The sequence below is a fragment of the Brugia malayi genome, assembly GCF_000002995.4.
Source record: "Brugia malayi strain FR3 genome assembly, contig: Bm_v4_Chr4_scaffold_001, whole genome shotgun sequence".
NCBI lineage: Eukaryota > Metazoa > Nematoda > Chromadorea > Rhabditida > Onchocercidae > Brugia > Brugia malayi.
In genome coordinates, this window is record NW_025062478.1 from 10,949,419 (window position 1) to 10,965,623 (window position 16,205).

Below are 16,205 nucleotides of genomic sequence, written 5' to 3' on the forward strand. Positions count from 1 at the left end.
TGCTTTGTCACCTTTACTAAGCAGCAAATACTTTGACAATTTCACTGAGTGATGGATATCTTTTACAATGCCTTGAAAGAGAATTTGTTATCTCAATCTCAATGAACACTCAAACGAATCACTGTCTTTAAAAGAATCTATTAATGGTTTAAATTATTATTAACATTGGTTTTATGTTTGTAGTTTTGTACTGATTCTTATACAGAAACTGTTTACAGAAGATTGTTCGCTTTTATTTAATGAAAATTCATCTTATCGCTTTTTCTATGGAAATTCCTATTATGGCAAAGTTTGTAGCAATGCCGATGCTGCATTATCAGTATTTATAGTAATGATAATGGCATGCCTTGATTCCATTACTTTGATCAAATTACTTGCATATCGCAGAGTAAGCTTACTTTTGACAAATGATTGCTTAAATAAACGCTTCTTCATGCATGCATCTTTTTCCCTGCAAATTAAGCTTAAAGTCTGACATACAGCAATGATTGTTTACCGAATTTCAGGCACTGCGAAAAAATGTTACAATGTCAACTGGTAGTGCTTTCAACAAAAAAGAAGTATTATTCTTCAAACAGGTAATGGATAGAAATTCAAGTTCTATATTTAGTATACATTGAAATCACCTTTATATAGTCATATCTGCTTGGCTTACTTTGCATTTTTTTTTTTTGCAGTATTTGTTGGTCAGTGATTTATTACTGTTTGCATCATGCACTATAATATGGATCCTGATTCAATAACTTATTGGATATGTAAAGATTGAAAAATTTTTTCTTCCTTTGTTTTCTTTAATTCAAAAATTTTATTGTCAAATATTATTGTTCTATTTGTTGATCAATTTGACAGCACATCTTTATACAATGAGGTACGTTTTAATTTTCCAGTTTTGTATTTTGGCACGAAATCCATAATCACTGAATAGTGTCTAAATTTATATAGATTTAAGTTTTTTAAAATTAATTTTCTATACTGCATTCACTTTCATTATTCACTTCAAAATTATCGTTTGCTTTCCATGAATTTTCAACCGGAATATGATTTGGGCGACAAGCATTTATGTAGTAGCAGTGGCAATCTCAAATCAGTTTCAAAATAAGCAAAAGAAGTGAAATTATAATTTCGTATTATAGGATGTCACACGGTCTGATTCATTAATTTATATAATAATACACAAGCTGGCACACTAATAATATGTGTTGGTTCGACAAACAAGTCAGCTCGTTAAAGTTTTCTGCAGCTCCTCAAAACTCTCATTTTCCGTATTAGCATTTATTTATCTGCAACTCTTTATAAGTCTTATTTTCCGAATTGACATCTTAAAAGACACTAAAAAGCACATAATTAATAATTTTTAAAAGTGAAAAAATTTTAAGCTCTTTATATGAATCATTCGGTAGAAAAATACAAAGCTTTCAGTTCAAGGATATCAGAAATTAAAGGTTAAATATACAAATTCCGGTAGTAGAAAGATTTAGAGTAGATCTTGTTGCTGGTGATCATCTCGTAAAAAGATTAGTGATCTGTTTGTTAGCGATTGTTTCGTGGTAACTTGAAATGTTACTCTAGAGAATATTATTCTGACAAAAAAGAGAAATTGAAAAGTATTCTTTTTCTTATACAAGTAAAGAATTTCCTAAATTATTCTAATTATGCATTGATGTTGTTAATTGTTCATACAACAGCGAAGAGACAATCAAAATCCGTTTTCTGCAAGTTTTCGGGACTTAAATCGTTTGCTTGGCCAATATTATGAGAAACAAAGTAAAACATATTGAGAGTAAGAAAAAAAAATTTTATTAACACAAGAATAAGCTTTTTGAAATCCGCATGGTTCTTAGAAATCTGTTAATAGCCATCCAAATTCTGAAAAATTCATAAAAGTTAGAGTCATGTTGGAGTCATTCTGATTATAATAATACCATGAAATCGGTATTTCCGTTTTTTTGAAGTCTGTGAATTTTTCAGTTTTTATTATACCATTATAATCAGTTTTAACACTGATTCTAATTTCATCAAATATAGATTTACCGTCCTTCATACAATATAATAGTAGATGGATTTCAACAGATTCATGTGAAATTTTCTCTTAGGCATTGGCTTTAATATGTAACAAAATTTATTTACACGATGAAATCAAACTCCAATTTCTTCATTGTCATCCATTCTCAATATTATTTTAAAGTTATTTCTCAGACATTTTCCATTGCTTTATGCATAAAAAAACTGATGGTGAACACAAAAATGTATCGAATGTTTTACCACTGCATTGTGAGAAAATTAAATGTTATTTATTTGATATCGTCTTAATAACAAATAACATTTGTAGTATTAAAAATAGACCCATTGCTAATTTGATGTTTGACCTATATTTGACATTATATGTTGTCGTAGTCAGGAGACAATTGCTGCAAAATGATCACAAATAGCACTGATAAAGAAGATTTAATTTAATAAATCAACTAACATGCTAAGTTGTTAGTTTCATTAAGAAATTCATGCTTTAATTGTCTTCTCGAACAGTTTTTTTTTTGTTCTACAATTGAAGATGACTTTCTTATTTTCTTCTTGAAAATTCACTTCATTAGCTATTACCTACATCTTTTATGAAGAATTTATTTTTTGCGGAATGTTCACTTTGAAGATTTCTTTTATTGTCTTTTGCATCATATGATTTTAGACTTCTTTAAACATATTATCTTATAATTAACATTTCGTTTTAAAAATAGATCTATATAACTTTGTAAGCAAAGTCTTCTTGCACCATTGAACCGAATAAATCAAATCTTCTCGGCACTTAACCATTTGTACAGAATGAAATTTTATTTGTAAACTGATAAAAAGCATATTGAAATTGGAAACAGCAAAAATTAAGATTTTTATACGGACGAAATTTGCTGTAAAACCAATTGTAACCATTTAACAATGCAAGGACGTCAAGCGCTCCAAATCAAAATCTCAAGAAATAAAATTGAGCTTTTCTTTCATCAGCTCTCTCTTCTCATTGTCAATTATTCCGTTGTTGAAAAGATGTTTTAGATTTTAGAAAACTGAGAAGAGATACTGAATGATTTTGAATATAAATAGGAAAAGTACTTTCTCAGAAAAATGTATCGAAATGAATTTGCGTCAGTTCTTCCTCTTCAATAATTGAAATTTTTTTATTATTTAAGGGTAGAAATTTCCTAGTTACCCTTAAATTTTATTTAAATGAAATAAAAAACCAAATGAATGTATCAATTCGTCGTTAACTTTTGAACAAAATTTTTAACTAAGAAGAATGCAAAGATTTTTTTAAACCATTAACAATAATAACGCGAATGCAACAACATCTGTGATGAAGTTTTATTAACGGAATAAAATTTTAAACGGAAATAGTAAATATAATAATTACTTCGTCTTTAACATTCATTAATGTTTGCGGATGGATCCAAATACATTGCATATTTTATGCAATTGTTGCAAGTGCCATAAATACTCATCATCATCATTATCACCAGCATTATTAACCTAATTGCGTTGATAGAAGTATGAATATATCTTCAGGAAAACATTTCTTGTTTACAACGTCCCGTGTATTTCTTATTTAAGGGTAGAAATTTCCTAGTTACCCTTAAATTCAATTTCAAATTTAATATTTGAGAACATGCTTTCATTAATGAAAATAAGTAGTAATAATATATCTTTGACTTATCCTTTCCATCAATGTCTTATTCGATAGCACTCGTCGAATCATTGCCCATAATGGAATAGGCTTAACTTGCTTATTGAATTATGCTTAATCGTTAAAAGTAATAGTATTTTGGCAGATTTTTTCAATGTCTGAGAATAGTGAGTTTGAAGACGATATTGCAATGGGCTGCATCGCTGCGGTTAGTATTTCAACAAATATATAATTGATTATTAAATTTGGTTTAAATAAAAATAGAACCATCATTCAGTCCCTTTCTAGCAGCTAACACAAAGAATATAAGTACTTGCAACAAATACTGAGGTACTGATATTTGATTCTGTAAAAATCCTAGGATCATAAACGTAAACACTGAATTTTGAATATTACCATCCTCATACAAATTTATAGAGTTGGTCGGTTTTATTACTTTAACAGAATGCATTATAGATATCGGTCTTCGGACTGATTAGCAATGGCTTGTCCTTTTATTTAACACGTACAAGATCACGTTTCTATAATGCGTTTGGAATTTTATGCAGTAGCTTTCTAATCTGTAATTTGCAAGCTATAATTGTTCTTCTCACGTGGTGTACCATTGTTCTAAGTCTGTAAGTTTCATTTACATTACGGAAAATCTTCCTCTCATTTTTTTCTCCAAAATTTTCCTTTCATTTTTTGTTTTGTTTAAAAAAAAAAAAAAAACGAAGAATCTACTTCAGGAAATCTCCAATACTATCATCACCGGAACTATTTCCTGTACGATTCGTGGGCGTTTTAGCAAATGGAGCGTGGTTTGGATCACTTTTAGTGCACTTCTTCACTGCTCTTAACAGATTCTGTGCTTTCGTTTATGCTACAAAATATGATCAGTTATGGTCGAAATCCAGGGCTTTCTTTATTGGAATCTGTTGTTGGGCATTTGGACTACTCTTCTCCACCCAACATCTATATAGTAAATCTATAATAATGAAGCTATTCGATCTGTTTCAATTATAAATCAGATTGTTTAATAAAATATATAGAAGTTTGTGAAGACTTAAATGAATTCTTCACTATTAATTGATGACTATGTTGATTACGGTATCAAATATTTCAAAGTATTGTCATTATTTTGATCACGAACAAACAAACTGTCCCCAAGCTTAAATCGAATGTTATCTTTCATAGTATCATAAAATGATATCAGGATGTTTACTTATTCTGCTAATTTAGTTTCTTTTAAAATAGAAAATATTCTTTTCAGAAGAATGCTCATTTGTATTTAATGAAAGTTCGAACTATCGCTTTTCCTTTCAAAGTTCTTTCTATGGTAAAATATGTTCCTATACTGATACTGTTGCAACTGTAGGAATAGTACTAGGAATGGCATGTATCGATTTCGCTACTTTACTCAAAATAATAGCATATCAAAGAGTAAGTTCTTTTCTTTTTCTTTTTTTTTTTCCACTTCTGATGAACGATTGTATCAGTGCATAGTGATATTCACAAGGTGGCAATATTTCATGCATTTAAGATATACAGTAAGACTAGTTTGCAATCTTTTCAAATGCTTTTTTTCTTGAATTCCAGGCAATGCGGAAAAATGTGGCATTGTCAACTAGTGGCGCTATTAACGAACGAGAGATATTGTTTTTTAAACAGGTAATAAACAAAAAATCGAAGCATTACAAAAAAAAAGTGAGTTTTAGAAAAAGAGATCAAATGACAACGAGAATTTCTTTTGTCTGTAGAAATTCTCGAAAATTAATTCTTTTTTTTTTTTATCTTTTATAGCATGTTTTTTTCTGAAAATTAATTGTCTAAATATTCATGAAATTATTTTTATAGTCGTGCATACTTGGCTTGTTGTACATTTCATGCGCTACGACGTTCAATACTGCTTCATACTTATCAACCGACAAATGGTTTCTGTTTGCTTCTAGTACAATAATATGGATTCTGACACAGTCTCTAGATGGGTAAGCAATGGCAGTTATTTCTTGACCAGTAAACACTGCCATGTCATTTTCGATAGCAGCTGAAAGTTAGAACTTTTATCAAATTTCTGATGCAATCATCTCACGACTAATTAATTTTATAGCATATGTACAAAATTTTTTTTTTTTAATTTTCACCATTCTATTTTAAATATTCCCGTAATTCTTCGGATTCTAATTCGTTCATCCATTTTAATACTTTTAATACTCTTTAGACATCTTGTGTGTAACTTTTTTAAAATTAATTTTATGCATATTGGATCATTATCCATTCATTCAATGATCACCCAAAAGATACTTATCCGGTTTTCAGATTAACCTTTCTGATTTTCAATCGCACAATTATTTGCAGTGCATCGACAACATTACCAGTTATACATATGAACTGGATTCAAACTAATGCAAGACAGTGAGGATTTACTGATTGATGATAACTACTTAAAATGACACATTTTTTGTATATAAACATTTTTTTAACGAAAAGTCATATTATGTTACCATCAATTTCAAGCTTTCCCAACAATTGATTTGATTATTTTAAAATTAAAATCCAAATTTAGTTATTGTATGCCTATTCAGTTTGTATTTTAAATTTTTCTTGGAATTCGACAAACAGTGTGATGTGATGCCTTAAGAGTAAAAATCTTGGAAAGTAGCAACTATAAACAGACCACTGCATTGTCAGTATCTTCAGATATTATCATGCACTTCAAGAAATAAGTCAAAAATTAGTTTTGAAAATTACTTTGAATTTAATAAGAGTGCTTCTTAGCAAACATAATGGTCCTATAGCTATTGCTGAAGAAGACATGATTACATAAATGTTAACAGTGATTAATGTAAAGACTTATTATTACCATTCCTCTTACATAAAAGCGACATTAAGCGTTGTAAATATGGATAAATGTTTATGAATAAATGTTCAAAGTTCTCTTAAGATGATGGCAATGTAAATGTTAACTCTCTTAATATATATTCTGAATTTTCCTTTATTTTTCTTTACTTCCTCAACTTTGACCTTCATCAATTGAACAACGAATTCTATTTCCAGAATCTCATAATGGAGTTTTGCTAATCAAATGAATAAGTGAAGGATCAACGAATATCTTTCTTTTGGTTGATGTTTGTATGAAAAAGAATAATGCGATTTGATGAAAAAACAAACTTCAAAATATATATTAAAAAAAGTTAAAATTTGTCTTGTCAACAGCTTTAGAATTGATAAAAAAAGCTAATAAATAGTTTTTTGAAAGAGAGGAAGTGACAGATGACGTAATGGGTGAAAAACGGGAAATGAAGTGGCTTGGGGACAGCAGTAATAGACAGATGGATCGGTGTCATGCATGAATGAGACGACAATGAAATTGTTGGTTAGCGAACAGTGACAGGTTAATGTTTAATCATAGATCGAAGTGATCTGCGATGGCTTTATGAAATGTTTGTTTTTCTCTTATCTTTTCTCGATCTGTTCTGATTATCTTCGAGCTCATCGTAAGAATTCTAAACTATTCGGAATAAACTAGATTATTCATTAATCCTTCAGTTGCTTCTTAACATTCATGATTTAATCTTACTCTGAATTGTTCGTTCGAGAGATTGGAAATAGAATTAGGCAAATTTTACTATCTCAAATGACGGGGAACAACTGAAGATAATGAAGCTTAAAAAAAGAATAGCTTTCAAAAGAAAAGAAAGAAAATTGGACACATCGATTCTTTTGAAGAACTGAACAGAAATTCAAACAGTTTAGGTTGTTTGTTAAGATAACGGGTACATAGTTTTAAAGGAGTCAAATGAAGAAGTAAATATATGGTTCAACACAGCTGGAGTTCAAACAAGGATCAAGGATTGTATAGCTGTACGCTTGTGACCAATGAAAATCACAAGAAGCCAAATTCATTGCCAAAAAAGGAGGGTTCTAAGGAGTGACTCAATAGAAACCAGCGATAGCACATATCCGAAATTCTGCAAGTGCAGCAGCACGAAAGTATTTTCAACACAGAATCAAATCATGGTGACAGAGACAGAGAAGTAGATGGGAAAACTTTACTAGTATTTATCAGGAAATGGGGAATTAGACAGGAAAACTTTACCAATATGTTATCATATTAGATAGGGAAGCTTTACTAATATGAAAAGCTTTTCCATCTAATTCCCCGTTCCCTTATAAATACTAGTAAAGCTTCCCTATCTAATATGATATATTAGTTATAATAGTATCTATACAAAATACAGATTACTCTGAATGTTTGCAATTGTTTTTCATTTTTCTCTCCACATTGCTGGTGTTCCCACTTCTCTGTCCTGTCACCATGGTTTAATTCTGTGTTGAAAATACTCTCATTACAGAATTTCCGATATGTACTGCCGCTCTTCACTGCTAAGTGAAGTAGAAAAATGAAGTATCTTTCATTTCGTAAATTCAAGCATCAAATATGCTTAACAAAAATGAAAAATTGGGTAGAGTAACAATCAACGCTAGCTTAAGTCTTTAACTGTTTAAATTTCTTATTTGAAAAAGAAGTCGTCAGATCGTAGATATCTTTAATATCACTTCTTAGGATGGACGGACTTGCAGAACTAAGCCAGCTCCATCTATCCAGTTTGGAGTTATCCTTAGGATGGCTGATCTGGATATTAGTATATCCACGTGTTTACCCTTCAGCTGAGACCTGTCATATATGTCATTTCTAGTACTGCTCGCAACCTCATATAGATATATGAAGCTGCTTCTCTACGACAAAGGAGTATCTGCGAAAAGCGAAGAATGCCTGAAAGCATAACAAGATGCATCATTTTGGTCGACTAAACAAAAGTTATGGCTTTGAGCGGTATGGTTCAAGTTATCGGAAGTACAAATCTTCCCTGGCTTTTCGGTAATATATCAGTGTGAAACTATTCTCTGCAATTCCAGTTCTTGGTGTCAATAATAAGTAAGCACACTCTGATAAAGATGAAACATGCAACAATTCATCTGATAATATAATAGCGAATGATAACACCAATCAAAGTAGAATATTTCGAACAACGATTAATTGCTTTTGTAATGAAATAGCATAAAACAATTGAAGAAGAGAACGTTCGACAAAAAGAACTGCCTAAAGTTAAATTCTAAAGTTCTTTTCCATTTCCTCTTATTTTTTGAATATTTTAAAAGAACATGTTTATTTAATGAATAATAATCATCATATTTTCTTTCAAAATTACCGAAAAACATATTCTATCATATCTCTACTGCATATATAATATGATTTTTAACGAATATAATATTTGAAATACAGTAACACCATTACAATAATTGTGTGTAATAAATACCATGCAGTGATAGTGATTTCCAGATTGATGATGTAGTCATGAAATTAGAAATTGATCCGAAAACAACGCATCATAAAATGATCTTAGAGCATCCATCACTCAAATTTATCACCAAAAGATGGTATCATGGATACAGGTAAATACCTATGAAGCTTTTGCCTAAAATTTTGTACTCAGTTTTACAAAATTATTTTGGTGATATTCAAAAGATAAAAATTAACTATGGGACAGTTAATGCAATTAGAAATCATGAAAAAGAGCTTTCATAATTTCTAATTAATTAATATAACCTTGACACTGTTCAGGGCAGATATAGAAATTAGTGGACATATAAATCCACAAATGGTTGGTTATGGCTGCAGTCTTTTTGTTGGTGATATGACAATTAGTACAATAAGTACACACCATTTTGTACCATTAAAACGACGTTTAAGCTTAGTGGACGATAACATCATAGAATCGTCCAATGATTTTCTAGCCTGAATGTCTTGTATAGGAATAGAAATAAATAATTTGAATATCGACAATTCACCTAATGTGTCTCACTCATTGTTTATTTTTTATCATTGCTCTTTGATCGGTGTGTTATTTGTTTGGATCAAATAAATTGTGATAAATGTAATATGCATGTCAATATGCATCAGTTTACTTAATTATAATTTGAGCAGCTTGCTTTTTTCAACTTTCTGGAGAGAGAGAAAAAAGGTAAGTTTTTCCATCTATAAAATAATCAACTAAGTTCTTATTACCTATTTTTTTAAATGATCTGCTATTCCTTAAAAGTTTTAGCACTTAATTAAAATGTAATTTGATTACACTAGGGTTTATTTCTTAGGTTAATGTGCAAAAACGCTTACAAATTGTAGGATTTTTATAAATATCCATATTTAAATTTGAAATAAAAATTAATTTATAATTGTAAAAATGATCTAAAACTATGACTAATTAAAAACTTTATTAATTTCGCTACTGAAATATTGTTAAAAAGCTTAATTATTAAAGTTTGTTTTATTATTTAAGCTGTCAAATGGCACACCGTATATGACCAGTTCCTGTACAGAAGAAGAGAACGTTCGACAAAAAGAACTGCCTAAAGTTAAATTCATTATTAAGAAATATCCATGAATGAAAAGGTGAAGATGAAATCCCAATCCAAGTTGATTTGAATGAAGGATGTCTTCGACCGAGAAAAACTGATAGACCTATAAATGAAATGGATGAATAGTAATTACAGCTAACCGAAAGAGTTGTTGCAGTTCATAGGAACAAATGAGTGAGTGATTACATCATCAAAATTCGTTCATGAAATATTTTCTCTTTTTAATGTGCACAATGAAAACATACAAAATGGCATAAGGATTACTGTTTGACGCCGATTTCTCACTTACTTCCGGTTCCTTTGGAGATGCTCGAATAGAGGTACTTCGTGCTGCAGTGAGCCGATCATTGTTTTGGTGGCGCAGATTGTCAGCACTCCTTTATCGGACAAATGCGATTAGATAGTGTCAGTTTGCACTTCTTCTGGCATGACGTATTTTCGAACGAAGTGACATTCAATGCTGCCATGTCCTGATTGATCGTTACGTTCTTTGTGATGACCCTCAATACTTAGTTCACGATCTCGAACTGATACCGAAAGTTCCTTAAGATGGAAATGAAAAGTAATGTATAACAAAATACACAAATGATCATTAAACTTTTTGTTTAATGTTTAACTTTTTGTTTAAGAGGACAACTCTGATTACAAACAAAAATTTTTTGTAATCAGAGTTGTCCTCGTAGAATGATTGCCAAAGCCTATCTCTCCTTGTCAAGAAATGTCATAGTAATGCTGAATCAATCAGAATATTTTATGTACTGTTTATTTTATATATTAATAGGAAGCATAGTAAAATACCGGAATAACGAAAATTCAAATTTCACCATCATCGATGTTCTTAACCTAATTGCGTTGATAGAAGTATGAACATATCTTCAGGAAAACATTTCTTGTTTACAACGTCCCGTGTATTTCTTATTTAAGGGTAGAAATTTCCTAGTTACCCTTAAATTCAATTTCAAATTTAATATTTGAGAACATGCTTTCATTAATGAAAATAAGTAGTAATAATATATCTTTGACTTATCCTTTCCATCAATGTCTTATTCGATAGCACTCGTCGAATCATTGCCCATAATGGAAAAGGCTTAACTTGCTTATCGAATTATGCTTAATCGTTAAAAGTAATAGTATTTTGGCAGATTTTTTCAATGTCTGAGAATAGTGAGTTTGAAGACAATATTGCAATGGGCTGCATCGCTGCGGTTAGTATTTCACCAAATATATAATTGATTATTAAATTTGGTTTAAATAAAAATAGAACCATCATTCAGTCCCTTTCTAGCAGCTAACACAAAGAATATAAGTACTTGCAACAAATATTGAGGCACTGATATTTGATTTTGTTAAAATCCTAGGATCATAAACGTAAACACGGGATTTGAAGATTACCATGTTACTAATGCCATAAAAATTGTAACTTTCTTATTACAAATTCATAAAGTTGGTCGGTTTTATTACTTTAACAGAATGCATTATAGATATCGGTCTTCGGACTGATTAGCAATGGCTTGTCCTTTTATTTAACACGTACAAGATCACGTTTCCGTAATGCATTTGGAATTTTATGCAGTAGCTTTCTAATCTGTAATTTGCAAGCTATAATTGTTCTTCTCACGTGGTGTACCATTGTTCTAAGTCTGTAAGTTCTACTTATGAAAATGAAATTTTTTAATTTCTCATTATTTACGAAATTTTCTTCCGGTTTTTTGTTTTATTTGGAAAATTCCATTTGAGGAAGTCTCCAATATTATCGTCACCAGAACTGTTTTCCGTACGATTAGTTGGTGTTATTTTGAACGGAGCATGGTTTGGGTCGATTCTTATGCATTTTTTAACAGCCATCAATAGATTCTTTGCTTTCGTTTATGCGACAAGGTACAATCAGTTATGGTCAGAAACGAGGACTTTCAAAATTGCGATCATCTTTTGGACAATCTCAATGGTCTACTGCACCCATCATTTGTACGGTAAGCAATTGATTTGATCATATCTTTTGCTTGCAAGACATGCGTAACTTGCAGCATGCGCAACTTGCAACATGCAAAAATCCTTTGTCATTCCTTCATGAAAATTGCAGAAAATTGTTCGCTTCTATTTAATTATGGCTCGAAGTATCGTTGGTTACATCACACTTCTTACCATGGTCAGATATGTGCCAGAATTGATGCTATAGTATCAGTAGCTCTGATAGTAGCAATGGCATGCACTGATTTTATTACCTTACTCAAAATAATTGCATATCACAGAGTAAGTTAATTTCTGATAAAGAAATGTCTTAAGGAACTGATAAATCTGATATGCAGATTACAGACAACGATTATTTCTTGAACTTTAGACAATGCGAAGAAATACGACAGAGTCAACAACTGTTAGTGTTATTAATGAAAAAGAAGTATTGTTCTTCAAACAGGTAATAATGAGAAATTGAAAAAAAAATGTTTATGAAAGAAGTGAGGAAAAGCTTGATTGCTGCAAGAGTTAGTCGATCAAGTTTAAATTCCGTTTAAAGCTTGAATTTTAAATTCCTTAGTTCATATCAATTATATTAATATCACTCTTGAGTCATGCAAACTTGGCTTGCTCTACATCTCATGTGCTGTAACATACAATATTCCTTCATATTTATTGACCGATAAATGGATGCTGTTCATATCAAGCACGATCGCAGTACTTTTGGTGCATTCACTAGATGGGTAAGTTTTTTTCTGTTAAAATTATTTCCCAAAACCCTTGTTTTTATAAACTTACTAATTATTTGATTTGATGCAACAGTTCAGGTGGCATGTCTTCATACATTCAGTATCGATCGCTCAAAAGAAAATGTTTATTTTTCAGATTGATTTTTCTGGTTTTCAACCGGAAGCTTATTTGCAAAACAAATTTCGATGGAACATCAATAGCACCAGCTACAAATTTTCAAGTAAATCGACGAAGTGAATAGTTCTCATGCATTTTTATGTGACGGATTGGTTATTTCCACATGAAATTGCACATTTTTTTTTCGGTTATAATCTTTTGCAAATTAATTTGGTTGTTTTAGCGATTAGCTAGGTGCGGTACATTTGTCGGTGGCTTTTCAAGCTTTGGGCTTTTCAAGACTAATCAAATATTATTCGATGTTTTGAAAGATTGTATGCATTGAAATAACTGATTTTGCTTTATACATTGTTTTAAGAGATCTATAAACATATTTCCATGAAATATCTCTTGTTTACAACACCGATGTATTTCTTATGTAAGGGCAAAAAATTCCCACTTAAATTCAATTTGAATTCTCACTAATGAAAATAAGTAGTGGTGATAATGTACCTTTGCCTTACCTCTTTTCATCTACTTCCTAGCTTCATTTTCCTAGCTTTGTTCAATAACACTTCTCGAACCATCAAGCGTGGTCAACAAGGCTAAATGATCAAATTTAACTAAATTTTTAACTTAATTCTATTTTTCGCCAATTTCTTCAAGTGTGCCATAATGGGTAAAAACAGTGAGCTTGAAGACGATATTGCAATAGCCTGCATTACTATGGTTGGTATTTTATCAACATAATTAATTAATTAATTGGTAGTTTTGGTTTAGATAATCATACGGAGATAAGAGCTGAAAACCAAGGACGATGCAAAGACAATTTTCTTCCCATTAGATACTAAAAAGGATGTAAGCTTTTTCAACGAGCATTGAAACGAGCAAGAATGTGCAAGTTGAAGCTCACGGATTACAGTCTGAATTCTATTCAAGAACAGTATTTTCCATCAATTTCACACTTTTATTTCAAATGCATCTTAGGTAGCGATTTTTGGATTACTCAGTAATGGAATGTCACTCTACATTACACTTACGGGTTCACGTTTTCGTAACGCATTTGGAATTTTATGCACAAGTTTCCTAATATGCAACTTGCAAGCTATATTTTCACTCTCCACATGGTGTATCATTGTTTTAACCGTGTAAGTTGCGCTTACTAACTGAATATTCTCCCTTTTCTTCTATCCTTAATATTCCTTTTATTTGGTTAACAAAACTTTTCTAGGAAATCTCACAAACTATCATTGCCAGAATTCTTCTTCACACGACCAGTGGGCATTTTTGTGAACGGACCATATTATGCATCGCTTTTTGTACACTTTTTCGTCGCTGTCAATCGATTTTGTGCTTTCGTTTATGCCACAAAATACAATCAGTTATGGTCGAAATCCAAGGCTATATTAGTTGGAGTTATGTCCTGGGTGGTCGGGACTACCATAAGCATGGCACATTTATACAGTAAGTTCATATATTATCACTCATATACCATCACTACTATAAGCATGGCACATTCATACAGTAAGTTCATATGTTATCACTCATATACCATCACTACTATAAGCATGGCACATTCATACAGTAAGCTCGTATATTATCACTCATATACTATCACTACCATAAGCATGGCACATTTATACAGTGAGCTCATATATTATCACTCATATACTATCACTACCATATGCATGGCACATTTATACAGTAAGCTCATATATTATCACTCATATACTATCACTACCATAAGCATGGCACATTTATACAGTAAGCTCATATATTATCACTCATATACCATCACTACTATAAGCATGGCACATTTATACAGTAAGTTCATATGTTATCACTCATATACCATCACTACTATAAGCATGGCACATTCATACAGTAAGCTCGTATATTATCACTCATATACTATCACTACCATAAGCATGGCACATTTATACAGTGAGCTCATATATTATCACTCATATACTATCACTACCATATGCATGGCACATTTATACAGTAAGCTCATATATTATCACTCATATACTATCACTACCATAAGCATGGCACATTTATACAGTAAGCTCATATATTATCACTCATACTATTACTACCATATGCATGGCACATTTATACAGTAAGTTCATATATTATCACTCATATACCATCACTACCATAAGCATGGCACATTTATACAGTAAGCTCATGTATTATCACTCATACTATTACTGCCATAAGCATGGCACATTTATACAGTAAGTTCATATGTTATCACTCATATACCATCACTACTATAAGCATGGCACATTCATACAGTAAGCTCGTATATTATCACTCATATACTATCACTACCATAAGCATGGCACATTTATACAGTGAGCTCATATATTATCACTCATATACTATCACTACCATATGCATGGCACATTTATACAGTAAGCTCATATATTATCACTCATATACTATCACTACCATAAGCATGGCACATTTATACAGTAAGCTCATATATTATCACTCATACTATTACTACCATATGCATGGCACATTTATACAGTAAGTTCATATATTATCACTCATATACCATCACTACCATAAGCATGGCACATTTATACAGTAAGCTCATGTATTATCACTCATATATTATCACTACCATAAGCATGGCACATTTATACAGTAAGCTCATATATTATCACCCATATACAATCAGTTATGGTCGAAATCCAAGGCTATATTAGTTGGAGTTATGTCCTGGGTGGTCGGGACTACCATAAGCATGGCACATTTATACAGTAAGTTCATATATTATCACTCATATACCATCACTACTATAAGCATGGCACATTCATACAGTAAGCTCGTATATTATCACTCATACTATTACTGCCATAAGCATGGCACATTTATACAGTAAGCTCATATATTATCACTCATATACTATCACTCATATACCATCACTACTATAAGCATGGCACATTCATACAGTAAGCTCATATATTATCACTCATATACCATCACTACTATAAGCATGGCACATTCATACAGTAAGCTCGTATATTATCACTCATATACTATCACTACCATAAGCATGGCACATTTATACAGTGAGCTCATATATTATCACTCATATACTATCACTACTATAAGCATGGCACATTCATACAGTAAGCTCGTATATTATCACTCATATACTATCACTACCATAAGCATGGCACATTTATACAGTGAGCTCATATATTATCACTCATATACTATCACTACCATATGCATGGCACATTTATACAGTAAGCTCATATATTATCACCCATATACAATCAGTTATGGTCGAAATCCAAGGCTATATTAGTTGGAGTTATGTCCT

General features: G+C 31.1%; 4 protein-coding genes across 4 annotated transcripts; all 4 read left to right on the forward strand.

Annotated features, from left to right (window-relative positions):
• Positions 1 to 3,818: 3,818 nt before the first annotated feature.
• Positions 3,819 to 6,062, forward strand: Bm11061 (Serpentine receptor, class x protein 12, putative; the record flags this gene model as incomplete). The annotated part of the gene is made up of 7 exons (XM_001896521.2): positions 3,819 to 3,872; positions 4,121 to 4,281; positions 4,393 to 4,625; positions 4,917 to 5,086; positions 5,243 to 5,314; positions 5,501 to 5,631; positions 5,963 to 6,062. The coding sequence occupies 7 exons, from the start codon at positions 3,819 to 3,821 to the stop codon at positions 6,060 to 6,062; spliced, it is 921 nt and encodes a 306-aa protein (XP_001896556.2).
• A 2,940-nt stretch (positions 6,063 to 9,002) lies between these two features.
• On the forward strand, positions 9,003 to 9,447 carry Bm3418 (Uncharacterized protein; the record flags this gene model as incomplete). The annotated part of the gene is made up of 2 exons (XM_001896520.1): positions 9,003 to 9,100; positions 9,270 to 9,447. 2 exons carry the CDS (start codon positions 9,003 to 9,005, stop codon positions 9,445 to 9,447), a joined length of 276 nt encoding a protein of 91 aa, XP_001896555.1.
• Positions 9,448 to 11,214: 1,767 nt separating this feature from the next.
• Positions 11,215 to 13,007, forward strand: Bm2337 (Uncharacterized protein; the record flags this gene model as incomplete). The annotated part of the gene is made up of 7 exons (XM_043082405.1): positions 11,215 to 11,268; positions 11,545 to 11,705; positions 11,801 to 12,033; positions 12,144 to 12,313; positions 12,402 to 12,476; positions 12,629 to 12,759; positions 12,902 to 13,007. 7 exons carry the CDS (start codon positions 11,215 to 11,217, stop codon positions 13,005 to 13,007), a joined length of 930 nt encoding a protein of 309 aa, XP_042938339.1.
• A 530-nt stretch (positions 13,008 to 13,537) lies between these two features.
• Bm11064 (Uncharacterized protein) lies at positions 13,538 to 14,343 on the forward strand (the record flags this gene model as incomplete). Its single annotated transcript, XM_043082406.1, has 3 exons — positions 13,538 to 13,591; positions 13,850 to 14,010; positions 14,094 to 14,343. Coding segments are annotated over 3 exons (465 nt in total), but the record flags the coding sequence as incomplete, so codon positions are not given.
• Positions 14,344 to 16,205: the final 1,862 nt, after the last annotated feature.